Source organism: Mandrillus leucophaeus, unplaced genomic scaffold (assembly GCF_000951045.1).
Source record: "Mandrillus leucophaeus isolate KB7577 unplaced genomic scaffold, Mleu.le_1.0 Scaffold38, whole genome shotgun sequence".
In the NCBI taxonomy this organism is placed as follows: Eukaryota; Metazoa; Chordata; class Mammalia; order Primates; family Cercopithecidae; genus Mandrillus; species Mandrillus leucophaeus.
Window position 1 is genome coordinate 1833748 of NW_012104031.1, and position 19256 is coordinate 1853003.

Genomic DNA, 19256 nt, shown 5'->3' on the forward strand with positions numbered 1-19256 from the left:
AAATCCGGAAGAAACAGTGAGCAGGTCTTGGGTGGACCGGCAGCAGGAGGGAGGTGGCATCTTGGTCTGAAGTGGAGAGGTCGTTATCCTTTCCTGGCACAGGCTACTCTGACCCTCGTCACTATCCTTTTCACCATGGCAGGACTGTTCCTACTTCAACTCCAATGCTGTCCCCCTCAAACTTTCCTTCCAAAATGTGGATCCCCTGGGTGAGAACATCCGTGTCATCTTCAAGGTGAGAATACTTTACTCAAGCCTGGTGGACCAGGGTGGGAGAGAGAAGGAGGCAGCCTAGAGTGGCATTAAGTAGCTCCTGGGTGGTTCTCTTCCCACTGTTCCATGCTGTCTTAATGTAGAAAAGACGATCAAGTGAAAAAGGATTTAGATGAATTCTGCATGGCCCCAGAGGGCTAAGAACAGAGTGTTAGGTATAGGGAGGCAACTCACAGCTCAATATCCCGAGTGCTTTCTAGGAGGCAGAGCTCCCTCAACAATGGGTTGGGTAAGATGGTGATCCACTTGTCCCTCGGGTATTCAGGCAGAGGCTGAATGTCACATGGCAGGGCTGCTGAAGAGGAAATTAATATATCAGGTGCAGGTCCAACTAGATGAACCCTGAGGTCCCTTCTAACTCTGATGTATCCACAATTCTGAGAAGTAAATGATAGTCTCAGAGCATATAATCTAACGGTGGAGACAAAATACATGCACGTGACTTAGTAACTTATATATTTGCTGTGTGCAAGTTCCAAATCCAAAGTGTAAACATTCAAGTTTAAAAAAAGGCCTGATGGCCTGGGCGTGGCACCTCATGCCTATAATCCCAGCACTTGGGGAGGCTGCGGCATGCAGATCACTTGAGGTGAGGAGTTTGAGACCAGCCTGGCCAAGATGGTGAGACCCCATCTCTACTAAAAATACAAAACAAAATTAGCTGGGCGTGGTGGCAGGCACCTGTAATTCCAGCTACTTGGGAGGCTGAGGTGGGAGAATCACTTGAATCCGGGAGACAGAGGTTGCAGTGAGCCAAGATTGTGCCACTGCACTCCAGGCTGGGTGACAGAGTGAGACAACATTATCTCAAAAAAAAAAAAAAAAGCCTGATGGTCAGAGGGGCTACATGCAGAAGTGGACCGTGAATTTAATTCAGATGGGGCCATGGGATTGAGGGACAAGCTGGAACAACACATGGGCAAACTGGGAAGGTTCCTGGGCCATCTTTGACCTGGTCTGAGCTGAGTGAGCAGGTCAGGGATATGAGGATGGGGAACTCCCTGTCACTGTTAGTTTAGGGTCAAGGTTCAGCACTTGGGAGACCTGAGAGCTGGGGAGGCAGTGGAGACGGGATCTGGTCACTTTCTCCCTCCATCTAGTGTGGGGACGACCTTCGCCAGGACATGCTGACGCTGCAGATGATTCGCATCATGAGCAAGATCTGGGTCCAGGAGGGGCTGGACATGCGCATGGTCATCTTCCGCTGCTTCTCCACTGGCCGGGGCAGAGGTCAGTTGGGAGTGGGAGTGAGGGTGGTGGACGGGACCCCTTTGCTTATTGTCCTTCCGCCCATTGCCAACACAAACTGTGTCCTCCTCCAGGAAAGTGAAAAGGGCAAGATTATTTCATGAGAAGCTGTGGGATAGCCTGAAAAGGGAGGCATGGGAGAGAGACTGTTATAAAGTGAAACAGACCTGGCGCTGTAACAGCCAAGCATGTTGTGTAGACTTTGGATCCTGATTAAAACAAACCAATTGTAAGGAAATAGTTTTTGGGGCAGGCATGGTAGCTCATGCCTGTAATCCCAGCACTTTGGGAAGCTGAGATGGGAGAATTGCTTGAGCTCAGGAATGTTTGAGACCAACCTAGACACAGAGGGAAACCTCATCTGTAATAAAAATGATGAAAAATTAGCCGGGTCCAATGGCATGTGCCTGCAGTCCCAACTCTTCGGGAGGCTGAGGCAGATGGATCGCTTGAGTCCAGGAGTTCGAAGCTGTAGTAAGCCATGATGGTGCCACTGTACTTCAGACTGGGTGACAGAGTGAGACCCTGTGTGAAAAAAAAAAAATGTGGAGATATATATATAGAGATATATATATATATAGCGCGAGAGAGAGAGACAATGGGGGAAATTTGAATATAGATTGAGTTAGATTAAAGAGTGATTGTTAATTTTTTGGATGTGACAATGGCATGGTGTCTTTGTTAATTACATTTGAAATATTTATGAGTGAAATAAAGTATCTGGGATTTGCTTTAAAATACTCCAACCAAGGTGGCAGGGAGTGGAGAAATAGGGTTGTGTGATTAGCAAACAAGATTAGCAAAATCTTGACAATTTTTGAAGCTGGGTGATTGTTACATGTATTTTTAAATTCCTGTATTAAAAGCGAAAAACAAAGGGAGCAGCAGCTATGAACTGGAGAGACCAAAAAGTCACAGTATGGAATAGGAAATGTGGGAATGACCTTCCTTTCTATGGTTATTCTTTTCCTGTTATTATCAGACTTAGTCCAAATGCCTTACACCTTAATTTATAGAGGAGCATGAGCACCGTCCTTGTAGTCCTCTCCCTGCAGTCCCCTTCATTCTGGTCTGGAACGTGACCCCCATTTCTCCCCTCACAGGGATGGTGGAGATGATCCCTAATGCCGAGACCCTGCGTAAGATCCAGGTGGAGCATGGGGTGACCGGCTCGTTCAAGGACCGGCCCCTGGCAGACTGGCTGCAGAAACACAACCCTGGGGAGGACGAGTATGAGAAGGTAGGGTTGGGGGTGGGGAGTGCATCTGGGGTGCGTGTGCCTGATGCCAGCACACAACTCTTTAACCACAAGACCCGCACTTGCTCAGAGAAGACAGCTCAGCTTTGTTGGCAGAAGGACCTACCCTTTCTTCGTTGACTGGTGCCTCCAAATAGCTAGGGGTGACTCACTCAAATGCCTCTTGTAAGCTGGCTGAGAAAATCCCCTGATACTGGACTGAGAAACTTTCATTGAGTTCCCCTGGCAGATTAAACCTTGGAGGAGGCGCCAGCTTTTGAGAACCTACCTGTATCCCTCCCAGTTGTGGATCTTGTTCAACTTCCCTTGTGTTCTTAGAGGGTTCAGTGGTACTTTCTAGAATAAGAGTTGGTTGGAAGAGACTTTAGAGATCCCTTTATTCCAGCCCCTTCTTTTCATAGCTGTGAATTAAGACTCACTCACTCACTCCTAGTTATGGAGCTGATGTGTGGCAAGGCTGTAACTCAAACCTAGGATTGAGGTTAGATATGAGACAGACGAGTGAAAAGAGGGCTGGCTGGTTCGTGATGAACGAAGATTAGATTAGAAGTGGAGCTTTCCTGGGTGGTAGGGCCTTGGTAGCCTGCTAGGGTCCATGGGCTGTTCCCAGCCTCACAACTCTAGTCTCTCGGTTAATTAGGTTGAGGGAAGTAGGGACACTGGGAAGGAACAAATCACAATAACCAAACTCACAAGAGACTGGCTATATGCCAGAATGCTAATTCATATAATTTTAACTTCAAGGGACCCAAATACTAATTTATATTGATCAATGTACTTTATCCTGGAGGGAAAACCAGCATGGGCAGCCAAGGTATAATCAGAACATTGTTCAGTGAATGTGTAATTAGATGATCTTAAATGGCTTTCAGTGTTTGTGTTCTCCAGGGCTTAATTCCTGGTCACCTGGGCCCTCTTCGCACTCTTCTTGTGCCAGCTCATTGTCTTATGACTTCAACTACCACCTAAATGTTGATGACCGCTGAAGCCATTCCTCTAGCCCTCTTCCCTTCCTCCAGGTGGCTCTATAGCCACCTTCTTGCTGGACTTTTCCACTTATGTTTCACCCACGTCTCAAACTCAGTGTAGGCAAAACAGCCCGCTGTCTCTCCTTTGCCTCTTGAAACCTGCTTTTTGTGTTTGCTGTTAGTCAATTGTGCGACTCTCTCTGTGCGTTTACCCAGGCAAAGCCACGGTCTTCCTGATGCTTCCCTCTATCTCACTTCTGTACCAAGCTCTGTTTATTCTTCTTCCCATCGATCTCTCAAACCTGTCCTCTTCTTTCTATTTTGTTACCATTGATTTTGTTCAGCTCTTTGCTGTCGGTCCCCTGAACCACTGGAATGCCTCTCCTCCATCTAGAACCAGCCTCTGCTTGATTTCAGAGGTTTTTTTTTTTTTTTTAAATGCAGATAAGTTCTTCAAAGCCTCCCTGTGTCCTAACAGATAAGTCCAACATCCATAGCATTGCACACAGAGCCTTTTACAATCCAGCCCTGCTGACTCCTGTAATCCCATCCACTGCAACCTACCACCTTATGCTAACCTATGCTCCAACTAGGTTACTAGCTGGATCATAGGCGAGGGTCACTACTTTCATTTCCGCAGTACTATAGGCAATACTATTTCCTTTACCCGGAAAGTCTTCCCTCCTCATTCCTCAAAACTCTGCCGCTCTATGCTATACATTTCAAGACCCTCTACCTTTGGAGAGGAGTAATGATTTTTTTCCTTTCTGCTACCAACGCCCACATATACTTACTCTTTATACTAACATGCATTTTTCAGATATTAAACACCCATATGCAGAGGCACTGTACTAGGTGCTGGAGTTATGATTACTCCCTGCCAATGTAATAGTCATATATATGTAAATGTATGGAAATAATACTAAATAATAAATGTACAAATGTACAAAAATATAATATAAAAATAAATGCACAGAAGAATGTATGAGAATACACACACACAGAAACTAACTCTGCATGTTCATGTTTAATCTCAGTCTTTCAAAGATAGCTTCTCTGCCCTTCTAACCTTTCTGCAAGAATAATGCTGGTAGTTTCTTTCTTTTTGAGGCAGGGTCTCACTCTCTCACCCAGGCTGGAATACAGTGGCATAATCACTGCAACCTCTACCTCCTGGGTTCATGCGATCCTCCTGACTCAGCCTCCTGAGTAGCTGGGACTACAGGCATGTGCCACCGTGCGTGGTTAATTTTTCTGGTTTTTATGGAGATGGGGTTTTGCCATGTTGCCCAGGCTGGTCTTGAACCCCTCGGTTCAAGAGATTCACCCACCTCAGCCTCCCAAAGTGCTGGAATTACAGGCATGAGCCACCACCCCCAGCAATGCTGGTAGTTTCATCTGATGACTTCCAGAAGAAATAAACTAGAGGTATTTTTCTCTTGGCCACCTACTCAGCAAGAGAGTATCCCACACCCTACACATGAAACCCTTAAATGAGGAGGCAGAATGCCCCTTTATAGCGTGAGACTTCTTGCCAGTAAGCGGCTAACACCCTGCATAACTTAGGGAGGTGAAAAGAGTTTAGTCATTTACCCACAGGCACACAACTATTTTCTCAGCCAAAATAGGATTCATTTAAGGTAGAGCATCTGTGATAGGGAGAGGATTTGATAGAGATCCAGGTCAAGACTGGGAGTTATGCATTATGCTCCTTTTTAAGTGCTTTTATCCATTTATTTTACTTTCTTAGAAATAGTCTTTTTCTTCCAGAAGGTGAATGCTGTGATTTCTTTACAACCTTGCCATTCTTAGTTTCCAGTGGTTCCATCATCAGGTTGTAATTCGACAAGTAGCTGGGGTGGGTGCCTTCTGTGTGGAGCTAGTTTTGCAATAGGCTGTGTGAAATAGGCAAGAAGCTGTTAGGAGAACAGATCTCTAAACCCCATGGGACTGAAAGGACCAAGTAAACACTGTATGAACGGAGGTGACAGTGCATCTGTAGGGGTTCAGAGAAGGAGGAGTCAGTGTGAGCTGGGAAGGTCTGGAAAGATATGAGACTCGAGGTCATTGAAGGATGAAGGGTGGAGATTTATGGAAGGAGGCAAAGAGGGCGGGCATTCCATATCTAGTAAGCTTTCCCTCATTCCTAATTTCACGCATTCCTACCTGGCTATGACGATCATTGCCCTCTGCTGATGTCTTTCCTGAGTTCGTAGGAATTCTACAAACCTCACGAAGAGGATTTCGAAGGCAGGAGTGGTCTGCTTCCTCATTCCATGTATTTTTTCTTCCTGGAAAGACAGATAAAGGGATGGATGTTGACCAGACAAAATAAGATGGAGTCAACCCCTCACTACTCCTCTCCTGCTTTAAATTCAGAAATATTTCTAACATATTTTACCAACTAGAGATGTCTGATTTTCAAGTGTAAAACACTCTCTAGATGTGTTAAGCGGCCTCAGCTCTTCTTTGGAGTGCAGTGACTTTAATTAGATTAGCATTTAGCTGTTACCAAGAACTCTGGAAATGGGAATTTTATTTGGGGCAGAAAGAAGGAAGATAGAATTCTGAGCAGGGTCAGGAAAAGATTCTTAAATTGGCTGCCTCAGTGGCTGTACTTAAGATCATCATGGCCAGCTGGGGAAGTTGTAAATGTCAGTCTTCCCATCTCTTAAGGTCCCCTCAGTCTGGGCTGATCAAGTCTGGGTTCTTGGATCAGTCCACTGTCTTTCCAACCAATCTCCCTAGGAGAAAGAAAAGTGAAGATGGTATTCAGATGAAGTGGTGAAGACATATATATAAACCTCCATCTTCTCCATAACACATGGGAGATGTTTCTGTGTAAGTGTGTAAGTTAGTACATGATGAAGGATGAACAGACAGATGTGAGACACTGTTGGAGTTCACAAAAGAGAGAGAGGCCAGGGCTGGCTGAGTTCTGTCTGGCTGTGGCCCCTGGAGTCCTTCCAAGCCAGCTTTATGTGCTCTCCTCCCATCTGCCTTGACCCCTCCCAGGCTGTGGAGAACTTTATCTACTCCTGCGCTGGCTGCTGCGTGGCCACGTACGTCTTGGGCATCTGTGACCGACATAACGACAACATCATGCTGAAGACCACTGGTCACATGTTCCACATTGATTTTGGCCGCTTCCTGGGCCATGCCCAGATGTTTGGCAACATCAAGCGGTAAGTGATCTCCTGAAGCCAGGGTGTGAGTGGAGGGCAAGAAGGTGAGCAACAGTGGTTCAGAGCTGGGACACAAGCCCATGACGGAAGCAGCTGGGCCTCAGTTCATGGTCCCAGGGCTGAGCAGCATTGGAGGAGAGAAGACTGATAAAGAGGTCAAGTCCTTGCAGGGCCTTGCAGAAGAATGTGGGGACCAGCTGTTCTTCCCTACCAAGGACTGAACAAAGGGAAATGAACCCAAACTGTAGCAAAAAGGAACGCAATCAGATCTCCAGAAAAAAACATTGCCAGCTCACAGATAAGGAACCAATGAAGGATATAGAGATCTTTTAAGATTAAGGTAGGAAAGGAACAAAGAAAAAGTTAGAGCCCCATCTATCCAGTGTGTCCATGTGATCAGGGATGAGGGAAACTGACTCCTGATGCAGCCCATATGGTGGGCTTCCTCCTCCATGTTGACCTTCTACCTGTATGTTCCCCTTGGCTCAGGGACCGTGCCCCCTTTGTCTTCACCTCGGACATGGCGTATGTCATCAACGGGGGTGACAAGCCTTCCAGCCGCTTCCATGATTTTGTTGACCTTTGCTGCCAAGCCTACAACCTCATTCGCAAGCACACCCACCTCTTCCTCAACCTTCTGGGCCTGGTGAGGAGATCCATCCCTTTCCGAACACCTTCTTATTACCTGGCACCATCTTTAAGACTTCCCTGTCTTGCTGCAGAGGGTTTCTAGAGATTTACCTCTCTGAGCCCCAACTGAATACCTGCCTGCTCTAGATAAAGGCAGGGACCCAGACTACCTGAGGACAATGATGTCTGTGTAGGTGTCTGACTCCCTGCTCCAGCCCCTCAGTTCCTGTGGCCCTCCGGCCACTGCCCACAGCATCTGTCTACCACCCTCTAGAAGGGTTAGGGAGCCTAGCTGTAGAAAACCTTGCCTAAGGGTGGTGAAGCAGCAAGAACTCTCTGTTGTTACAGGCACCCTCTCTTCTTCTTTCTGCTCCTTCTAGATGTTGTCCTGTGGGATCCCTGAGCTCTCAGACCTGGAGGACCTCAAGTATGTGTACGATGCCCTGAGGCCTCAGGACACAGAGGCCAATGCCACTACCTACTTCACTAGGTAACATGATTCCCTAAGCGAATCAGCACTGCCCACCCTGAGTAATTCCCAGCCCACTGGATTGGCAGGAGGAGGACTGGGGAAAGGTAAAAGCCTTAGCTCAGATGCTAGAGCCTAGAACTGACCACGTGGATATATTGTCCCAACTTTGCCTGTGATTTAGGTAAATCATTTTGCTTCTCTCAGCCTTGGTTTCCCATCTGTGTTTTGATGCTACCTTTTGCACACAAGAGTATTTGCCATCACTCTTATCTACATTCTCACCAGGTCCCAGTCAAATATTTTGTCTGTGGGGCAATGTATAATGTGGCTTTTGTAATAATTTTTAACTTTCTTGGTCAGACCCTTCCCCCTTGCCAAAATGTAGAGTTCCATGATTCAGTTTCCTTATATTTGACAATGTTTTTAGGCATGCTGTGTGTGAGAGCAAGGATGCGTTTATCTATGAATGCCTACAAAATGTTGTCCATGCAGATAATGTTCTCCACTCTTTTTGGAACTCAGAGAATTAAACTTTCTCTGTTAGGTCTCCTAACACAGGACCTCTCCCTCTGAATTGAAATCTCTAGATTCAACAGTGCTTGGTGAGGTTCTATTGTACTGAACCTTGAAATTTTTTGACCGTGATATTTAGACATTTACACAGGGTTGCTAGTTCCTTTCTACCTTGGTTTGATGGTCTTTGGCTCAGGTGGGCAGCCAGGGGAGGAGATAAGACCCTAGGGTTCACATGAGCAAATTGCATGAGATAATTGTGTGCCAATCATTTGCTTTATGGGGATATGACACAGAAAAATGGTTTGTCTGAGCTGAGCTGATTGTTAGTCTCAGTAGTCAGGAATATTCCTTGGAACACCCCTGTCGAGGCAGCAGGAATTTGGGTTCATAGTTATATCCTCTTTTCTCATCCTCCTGCCAGGTTGATTGAGTCCAGCCTGGGCAGTGTAGCCACAAAGCTCAATTTTTTCATCCATAATCTGGCTCAGATGAAGTTCACGGGCTCAGATGACCGGCTGACCCTCTCCTTTGCCTCCCGAACACACACTCTCAAGAGCTCTGGCCGAATCAGTGATGTTTTCCTCTGCCGCCATGAGAAAATCTTCCACCCCAACAAAGGCTATGTAAGTGTTTTCTCCAATCTGACCCCCTTTCTTGCTCTCTGCTGACCCTGGTTTATTGGGGTCCTGACTTTTTTCACACTTGCACAGTGGGCACAGGAGTTGACCAAGCGTCCTGTGCTGGGAGCAGTCCTGGACCACTTCCCTCTCCTTTGCTCACGTGACCTGCCTGGAATTGGGGAACTGAATTGAATGGTTATTCCCTCTGAGTCAAGGATCCTGGCGACATATGTGGGAAGTCTGCTTTTAGATTCCTGTGTATGTGCTATCATCTGTCTCCACTGGAGAGAGACTTGCCCTCTTCCTTTTGGAACGTGCCCCTCCCCTCAGCACATACATACACTTCCAGACCTTTCCTACCCCCTTCACTGGGTGCAGAGTGCTCGGCAGGTACACCCTAAGATCTGGACCTTTGCAGATATATGTGGTAAAGGTGATGCGAGAGAACACTCACGAGGCCACCTATATCCAGCGGACCTTTGAGGAGTTCCAGGAATTACACAATAAGCTGCGGCTGCTCTTCCCTTCTTCCCACTTGCCCAGGTAGCTGCCCCCTTTACCATCTGCACAGAGGGATGTGGGGGAGGGGGAAAGGATACGGGATGGGAGTTGGGCAGGACTGCAGGGGCAGAAAATACCCTTTTGGACTAAAGATCTGCCTGCTTTGCTTGGCCTGGTATGGAGTTTGATGACAAGTGCTCCCCCTGCTGGCCAAGCTCTCCTTGCACGCAAGAGCTCTCACTCCGGGCCCCCTGACCAGAAGGGAAGGCATGGTGAATTTGATGTTTCAAAATTTCTAATTTTTTAGAGTTACACCATTTTTCAAATGGATAAGCAAAATGTCATATGTACATATAGTGGGATATTATTCAGCATTTAAAATGGAGGGAAATTTCGACACGGGTAACAACGTGGATGGACCTTGAGGACATTCTGCTAAGTGAAATAAGCCAGTCACAAAAAGACGAAAATGGCGTGATTCCACTTATCAGAGTTACCTGGAGTAGTCAGATTCCTAGAGACAGAAAGTAGAAAGCTAGTTACCCAGGTCTGAGGGGAGGGAGGTGTGGTTGTTTTAATGGATACAGAGCTTCAGTTTTGCAAGATGAAAAGAGCTATGAAGTTGGATAGTGGCGATGGTTGCACAACAATGTGAATATGGTTAATTCCACAGAACCGTACACCTAAAAATGGTTAAGATGGCAAATTTTATGTTATATGTATTTTACTGCAATTTTTTAAAAAACTACTTTTCAGGCTGGGTGCAGTGGCTCATGCCTGTAATCCCAGCACTTTGGGAGGCCGAGGTGGGCAGATTGCCTGAGGTCAGGAGTTCGAGAGCAGCCTGGCCAACATGGTGAAACCCCATCTCTGCTAAAAATACAAAAATTAGCGTGGTGGCATGCTTTTATAATCCCAGCTACTCAGGAGGCTGAGGCAGGAGAATTGCTTGAACCCAGGAGGCACAGGTTGCAGTGAGCTGAGATTACGTGACTGCACTCCAGCCTGGGCGACAAAGCGAGACTCAGTCTCAAAACAAACATACAACTTTTTAAATGAATTTTTTGACTGGGTGCAGTGGCTCACACCCATAATCCCAGCACTTTGGCAGGCAGAGGCGGGCAGCTCATGAGCTAAGGTGTTTGAGACCAGCCTGGCCAACATGGTGAAACCCCCCTCTACTAAAAATACAAAAATTAGCTGGGCGCAATCGTGCGTGCCTGTAATCCCAGCTACTGGGGAGGCTGAGGCAGGAGAATCGCTTGAACCCGGGTGGTGGAGGTTGCAGTGAGCCGAGATTGCGCCACTGTACTCCAGCCTGGGCAACAGAGCAAGACTCCATCTCAGGAAAAAAAAAAAAGGATTTTTACTTTGATGGGAGAAACTGAGGGCTCCCAAGGCATTTCTGGAGAGCCACAGGACTCTGGCCAGCTGTTTGGTTTTTTTGTCTGGGGTCCTTGGCAATGTAGGTGTAAGATGCTGAGCAGGTGTCAGACCTGGGCACAGATGTGCAGCACAGGAGGAATTGTGAGGGTCCCTAGAAATGAAGGCTGCTGGGAAATGGGTGCTAGGGGACTCGAAATGCAAATGAAATGTGTGAAAAAAGCCCACTGTCCATTTTCTTTCTCCATCTTCACCTCCTGCATCCCTGCTGCCTACGCTGCCACACCAGCTTCCCTAGTCGCTTCGTGATCGGCCGCTCCCGGGGAGAGGCAGTGGCCGAGCGGCGGAGGGAGGAGCTAAACGGTTACATCTGGCACTTGATCCACGCAGCCCCTGAGGTGGCCGAGGTGGGTGGGCTTGCCTGTCCTCCTGGCTGTCCAGGCTGGTGGGGGTGGTTGGGGAGGCAGGGGTGGAAGCATCCAGAGCCACTAGGAGTCAGGAACAGGACTCGGCACTTCGGGGTCTGTGGGCTGAATGACCAGTGCTCTAGTCTGCAGAAGACAGGAGGCGGGTGGGTCCAGCCTCACAGGGTTATGCACAGAAATGCAATTAAACAGAAACGTGAATGCATCTAGGCACATGGTCTGAGAGTGATGAGAATGAGCAGAGCCTCAGAAAGGAAGGCTTCTCCTTGAGGAAAAAATTTTTTGAGCAGGTTGAGTATGTATTATCAACCTAGATTTTGTTTTAAAACAAGTAGTATTATAATGGCCCTAACAAAGTCATGAGGAATCCTATTATTAAATACTTTAACAAATCATCTGACCCTATTGTCCATGTTTCCCTCCTATTTGTCCATATGCAAGCATGATATTTACAGTTTTATAGTGGTCATAGCTTAAGTATAACTCTAGATTCTGAGCTTTTTTTTCCTTAGCGTTTATAGTATGCATATGCTATAACTTTCAATATCTGCTCCCCCAAACACCAACTTGCAGTACCATATTCTTAACCATTTTATTTTTGGAAGATATTTAGAGTATGTCTTTTTTCCCCCCAGTATTAATGTTCAAGTGAGTATTTTCACACAGTTTGTTTGTTTTCTGAGACAGGATCTTGCCCTGTCATTCAGTCTGGAGTGTGGTGGCACAATCACAGCTCACTGCAGCCTCGACCTCCCAGGCTCAAGTGATCCTCCCACCTTAGCCTCCTGAGTAGCTGGGACTATAGGCATGGGCCACCACACCCTGCTAGTTTTTGTATTTTTTTGTAAAGATAGGGTTTCACTGTGTTACCAGGCTGGTCGCAGACTCCTGAGCTCAAGCAATCCTCTGGCCTCAGCCTCCCAAAATGCTGGAATTACAGGCATGAACCACTGCACTCAGCCTGTTTTTTCTTTTTAAACTTTTTAGTATTAAAACTTTAAAACATGCAGAAAAGTAGAGAAACAATATAATTAGCACCTCTATATCTATCACCTAAATAGTTAACATTTTGCTATATTTGCTTCATCTATATTTTAGGAAATTTTTTAAAATAAATTACAGGCTGGGTGCAGTGGCTCACGCCTGTAATCTTAGCACTTTGGGAGGCCGAGGCAGGTGGATCACCTGTGGTTAGGAATTTGAGACCAGCCTAGCCAACATGTCTCTACTAAAAATATAAACATTAGCTGGGCGTGGTGGCGCACGCCTGTAATCTCATCTACTTGGGAGGCTGAGGTTGCAGTGAGCTAAGATTGCGCCACTGCACTGCAGCCTGGGCGTCAGAGCAAGACTCCATCTCAAACAAACAAACAAACAAAAAAGTAAATTACAGACATCATAATACTGTACCCCCTAAATAGTATGCATCTCTAAACAATAGAGCCTCATTTTTAACATAACTACAGTATTATTATATTATCCAGTACATAGTCCATATTCAGAATTTCCCTATCATCCCCCAAATTCCTTTTACTGTTGGCTTGTTAGAGCTATAATCCACATAAGAACTGCATGTTGTTGGTTGTTATATTTCCTAAGTCTTTTTACATCTGGAACAGTCCCCTTCCTTTTTGTATTGGACCATTGTCTTATTGAAGAATGGCCCTGTTTCTGATTCTGTTCCAGTGTGATTTGGTGTACACCTTCTTCCACCCACTGCCCCGGGATGAGAAGGCTATGGGCACCAGCTCAGCTCCTAAGTCCTCAGGTACAGTATCTTCTCTGAGACCTTCCTGCCAACTCCTCTGAACTACCCCAAGGGTAACTGCTTCTTCCCCAACCTCTTCTCAGTTCTCTCTCCTTGACTTGCCTCCTGTTCCTTTTCTTACTCTCCAGGGAATCCAGTTTCCCACTCAGGCTGTGGGGTCCATAGCTCCTTACCTGGGTTCCCCACAGGGTGGATATTCAGTTGATTGTATCCTCAGACCCATCCCAACCCAGTTAACTCTAATCACATTCAGACTACACTTATGTAGATGCCTCATGAGTATCAGGAACCTGACGTGGAGAGGCTGGGGCAAGGGGGCTCAGAAAGAAAACAGAAACCCCTGCCTGGCCTCTTGACCCTTCTTGGTTTCGTTTGTCCCTACAGATGGCACGTGGGCCCGGCCCGTCGGAAAGGTGGGAGGGGAGGTGAAGCTGTCCATCTCCTACAAAAACAATAAACTCTTCATTATGGTGATGCATATTCGGGGCTTGGTAAGTGCCTGCACAGCCCTGATTTTTTTTTTTTTTCTTTTTTAATCTTTCTTGAGCTACTTTTTTGTCTGGGCAGACCTTCTCTGCCCCATGTCATACAGGTAACCACCACAGTCTATTGAGCATCCACCATGGACCTATAACCATAGCAAGCCTATGGTTTGACCAGGCAATACATGATACAGCTTTTTGTAGCTGTGGTCTTTGACAAGTAACCTAATCATTCTGAGCCTCATTAGAATGAGGAAAATGTTAGCACCTACCTCATAGAGTCATTATGGGGATTAAATGAGATAATGCTTGTGGAATACTTAACACCATGCCTGGTTTTATTAGAATAATGATTATTATCGTAATTATCATAAGGGAGAGGCCCAAGGGGCTCATTACCTGGCTATAATGATTCAGCAGCCACGTGATGTCCTTTGAACATGATCAAGGCAGTATATAATGACTAAATTTTTGGTATGAGTTCTAAGAACATTGTGACTAGAAGAGGAAGGGAATTTTTTTTTTTTTTTTTGGGTTGGAGTTTTGCTCTGTCACCCAGGCTGGAGTGCAGTGGCGTGATCTTGGCTTACTGCAACCTCCTGGGTTCAAGCGATTTTCCTGCCTCAGCCTGAGTCACTGGGACTACAGGCACATGCCACTACACCTGGCTAATTTTTGTATTTTTTTAAATTAGAGATCGGGTTTCATCATGTTAGCTAGACTGGTCTCAAATGCCTGACTTCAGGTGATCCACCCATCTCAGCTTCCCAAAGTGCTGGGATTACAGGTGTGAGCCACCATACCCAGCCAGGAAGGGAACTTGAATACTTGCATTGTGCTGTATCCTATGTTAGGCATTTTGTGTAGGTTGGGGCAGTGGGATATGGCAGGAGGAGCATGAACATTCATCCATGTATTCTTCATTCATTCAATAAATGTTTGAGTGCCTGCTGTATACTGATACATTAGCTCTGGGTGTGGGGAAAAACAAAACAAAATCCCTGCCCTCAGGGGGCTTACATTCTAGTTGGAAAGGGCAGACAGGCAGATAAGTAAAATATATGGCATAGAAGATGGTAGTAAGAGCTATGGCAAGAAATAAAGCAGAGAAGGAATGCTAGGATGGAATGAAGGGAGTGGAATTTGCAGAGTGGTCAGGGAAGGCCTCATTGCTGAGGAGGCGTCTTAGCAAGTTGAAGAAGGTGAGGGAGGGAGCCATGTTTATGCATCTGAGGGCAGACTGTCCCAGGCAAAGGGAGCAGTTAGATCCGACAGCCCAAAGCTGGGAGCCTGCCAGGGGTGCGTCAGAAACAGCAAGGGGCCAGTGGCTGAAGCCGATGGAGCAAAGTCGAGAGGAGTGGATGATGAGGTTGGAGAGGGTATGATGGACCAGCACCTTACCCCGATAGTAAGAACCCTGGCCTTTTCCCTGAATGAGATGGGTTTTGAGCAGAGGCGTGACATGATCTGACTTAGGTTTTAAAAGGATCAGGCTGGGTGTATCACTAGTTGGCTGCTCTTGAGCAAGCAACTCAATCTCTCTGACTCATATCTCTACCTCTTAGGGGTTAAGTGGACCAAATGACAAAATAGACAAGGATAGTAGATATGGCAGGAAGATACCTGGGAACATGGTGTTTCACTCAAAACAGAGCACATTATGGGATGTCCCGAGGATTTGGATAAAAAGTATAGACTTGATATCATAGACAAATCAATTGATGTTTTAATAGGACACAATGTTATCATGGTAGATATTTTTATCAGAATGGAGTGAGCTTGAAAGCAGACAAATAAACTAGTCGTGCATTGCAAGACGCCAGATGGCAGATGAGAGTCTGGATCAGAGTGTGATCACAGGAATGGTGATGAAGAGACAGATGTTAAAAATCTTAACATTTTTTGGTTCTCATTCTGTTGTAGCAACTGCTCCAGGATGGAAATGACCCTGACCCCTATGTGAAAATTTACCTCCTTCCTGACCCTCAGAAAACCACTAAGAGGAAAACCAAAGTGGCCCGGAAAACCTGCAATCCTACCTACAATGAGATGGTGGGTGGGGAAAATGGTGGGGTAGGGCAGGGGTTGGCAACCTGCGCCTGTTCTCCTAGCTAAAGTCATATTGAAGACCCTATTAAGACGTCGTATTAAGAACACAGCTGTACTTTCTGATTTAGGTTTTGCCTGTGGCTGCTTTCATGTTGCAATGGCAGGATTGAGTAGTAACATAGACCATGTGGCTTATCAAGCCTAAAAATATTTACTGTCTGTCCCCTTACATAAAGAGTTTGCCAGCCCTTTTGGGCTGGGATTTCCTGGCTGGGGTCTGGCCCTATCCTGTGGGAAGGAGAAGCCTGCTGGTCCTGTGCTGAAAATGAGCAGTGGCCCCAATACAAAGCCCTCACCTGCTTGAACTCTGAGCAAAGAACAGAGTTCATTAATGCTTCCCTTGGAGTCTGTGTACCTTGTGTACCTTCTGTATGACCTGGGACTCTGCAGGGTCAGTGCTAGCCTCAGCTGGATCAACCCCCAACAGACTTTACCATCTCTCTCTCTCAGGTTCCCTCTGGATTCTTCTTGTTCCTTCTCTCACCACTTCCCTCACCCATCTCTGTTTGCAGTTGGTATATGACGGGATCCCCAAGGGAGACCTGCAGCAGCGGGAGCTCCAGCTGAGTGTGCTGAGTGAGCAGGGATTCTGGGAGAACGTCCTCCTCGGTGAGGTGAACATCCGCCTGCGAGAGCTGGACCTGGCTCAGGAGAAGACTGGCTGGTTTGCACTGGGATCTCGAAGCCATGGCACCTTGTGAGCCCAGCAGAGCCACCACCCAGGATCCCAGGCTGGTGGTGGGAGCTGGAGGAGAGGACTCTCCCCTGCGAGACTCTTCCTAGTGAAGGGCCAGGGCCCTGGGCGGGCCCCCTGCTCGGTCCAGGTGATTCTGGCCTTTGTAGTAGGAGGCAGGGAGAGTAAGACATGCTCTGCTGTCTCTTCCTCTGGAGACTGAACTGGGTTGGTTGTGATGAGCAGCCCCTTGGAGGCTGTGAGGTTGCAGCAAAGTTTTAAGTTTACCTTGTGTCAAGGGAGCAATGCTTGGTTTGGGGAGTGTGTGGGGTGGGCTGTATGAAGTAGCATTTTGGGGGTGGGTGGGCGGATATCTTTATTTTTATTTTTAAAAAATGAAATAGTGATGTTGTCCTAACTGGGACAGGAAGCCTTGCGAGAAGGGACATACCTATGCCCCAGAAGGCAAGAGAGGAAGACTATTTGGACTTTTTGTATGATTAAGGTTCTTATTGGACTTTTCCCTAGGTTTTTTTTTTGTTGTTGTTGTTGTTTTGTTTTCTAGCTATAGGAACTATTAGGGGAGGGGCCCAGTGGGTCCTCGGCCAGAGCCCTCTCTAAGGACAGGTTGGGGAGGGCTGGGGAGGGCTGCCTGTGCTGGACTGAGGCTTGCGCCACTGGGCCTTTCTGATTTTGCCTCCAAAGGAGAGCGCTGTGATACCTACATGTGTAAGGAAGGGCCTTCCGTATTGGGGTTCTGCCAAGGACCCGTATTCAGGGACCCATGCTCTTTTTGGGGGACTTTTCCTTTTGTCTTCCCTACTTTATTAGGACTTGCCCTGAATACCATTTTCTACTCCTTGCCCCTTCATTCTCCCGGCCCTTCTGGGAGTCAGCTGGTCTCTATGAATAGGCTGGGGGTGCTTCCCCATAGGTCTCTCCCTTCATTTCTCTCTGGTGGGACAAAATGCTGACTTAGTCCTTAGATGTAGTTTCACCCAAGAGCTTCTTGGCCCTAGGAAGAGGTCCCTGGGCTGCAGATGCCACTGTGACTGCTTGCTAGGTAGCCTCTGGAAAGCATTCACCATCCATCACTCCCCACTTCTTTCTGCTGTGCTGCTTCCCTCCCAAACTCCATTTCTGTCACCCTTTTTATAAGACTTTTCCTCATTCTGTGGGGCCATAAACCTATTTAGTCTGGAGCCAAAGGGATGCCCTATCTGAAGGAAAGGGGCATGGGGTGGGGGATTCCATCAAAACTGTTATTTTTTGCCCCATGATTTTTCTTTGGTCAGTAGGAGGCTGGATTGGAGTGGTGATTATTCCCCTGGAGCTAAGCTCAGGAGCCCAAAGGGAGAGACTGAGACTGAGTCTCTTATCTCTTCATATTCTTTATTCCCTACCAGATGGTGTTTTTTTTTTTTAAATTTTTTTTGGAGACAGAGTCTCGCTCTGTCACCAGGCTGGAGTGCAGTGGCATGATCTCGGCTCACTGCAACCTCTGCCTCCCAGGTTCAAGCGATTCTCCTACCCCAGCCTCCTAAGTACCTTGGAATACAGGCATGCACCACCACGCCCAGCTAATTTTTTGTATTTTTAGTAGAGATGGGGTTTCACCATGTTGGCCAGGCTGGTCTCGATCTCTTGACCTCGTGATCTGCCTGCCTCGGCCTCCCAAAGTGCTGGGATTACAGGTGTGAGCCACCACGCCCGGCCCCAGATGGATTTTACATTTGCTCTTTTGTGTTTCACTCCAAAGGGTTGTCTTCCTTGCCAAAAAGAGGGAGGGACTTGGAATTTGATACTAACTTTTAAAACCAGAAGCGGCTGGATATTTCCCATGATTGGGAAAAGAGTGAAATGAGGACATTCTGTAAACTGTCCCTCCCTAATTCCAAGGATCAGAAACTCCCCGTTTTGCTGACTCATTCCATAACTGGAGAAAGAAGCTCCATTGACCGAAGCCATAGGGCAGCACGGAAGTTTAAATTTTCTCTAAAATTAAAATGTCAAGGATAAAGCTGGCTGCTTCCGGTGGGGGGAAGGGGAGTGGGGAGTGGGTGGTGAAACTTTTCCAGATGAACGGACCATAAATGTGTTACTGGCTCTGTGCCTGTAGCTCATTTTATTATGACCCTGTATGCTCCTGATTTAAAGAGATCTGTGTACTGTTTACTTCCCACTTCCCAGAATCCCTTGTATCTCCTTTCTTGGGAATTGTATTTTCTAATAAATGACATTTGAGAAAAAAATGAAATGATAATTTTATTTTTTTTTTTGACATAGGGTCTCTCTCAGTTGCCCAGGCTTGGAGTGCAGTGGTGAGATCTAGGCTCACTGCAACCTCCACCTCCTGGACTCCATCCATCCTCCCACCTCAGCCTTCCCAGTAGCTGGGACCACAGGTGCACATCACCATGCCTGGCTAATTTTTTTTATTCTTTGTAGAGACAGGGTTTTGCCATGTTTCCCAGGCTCGTCTTGAACTCCTGGGCTCAAGTGATCCACCTGCCTCAGCCTCCCATAATTTTTTTTTTTTTTTTTGAGACAGAGTCTTGCTCTGTCGCCCAGGCTGGAGTGCAGTGTTACAATCACCGCTCACTGTAGCCTCATCCATCCTCCATCCATCCTCCCACCTCAGCCTTCCCAGTAGCTGGGACTACAGGTGCCCACCACCACACCCAGCTAATTTTTGTATTTTTAGTAGAGACGGGGTTTCACCCTGTTAGCCAGGATGGTCTCAAT

General features: G+C 46.9%; 1 protein-coding gene across 1 annotated transcript in view; it reads left to right on the plus strand.

The window, feature by feature from the left end:
• Positions 1–18763, plus strand: part of PIK3C2B (phosphatidylinositol-4-phosphate 3-kinase, catalytic subunit type 2 beta) — a 69976-nt gene extending 51213 nt beyond the window's left edge. Inside the window, exons 21-33 of the mRNA XM_011990445.1 lie at positions 143–235; positions 1374–1503; positions 2625–2761; positions 6763–6932; positions 7422–7578; positions 7943–8052; positions 8972–9173; positions 9589–9713; positions 11344–11461; positions 13166–13247; positions 13632–13738; positions 15653–15781; positions 16351–18763. Of these exons, the coding sequence (XP_011845835.1) occupies positions 143–235; positions 1374–1503; positions 2625–2761; positions 6763–6932; positions 7422–7578; positions 7943–8052; positions 8972–9173; positions 9589–9713; positions 11344–11461; positions 13166–13247; positions 13632–13738; positions 15653–15781; positions 16351–16539 (1749 nt within the window). The 3' untranslated portion in view covers positions 16540–18763. The remainder of the gene's footprint in view (positions 1–142; positions 236–1373; positions 1504–2624; positions 2762–6762; positions 6933–7421; positions 7579–7942; positions 8053–8971; positions 9174–9588; positions 9714–11343; positions 11462–13165; positions 13248–13631; positions 13739–15652; positions 15782–16350) is intronic.
• The last annotated feature ends 493 nt before the right edge of the window (positions 18764–19256 follow it).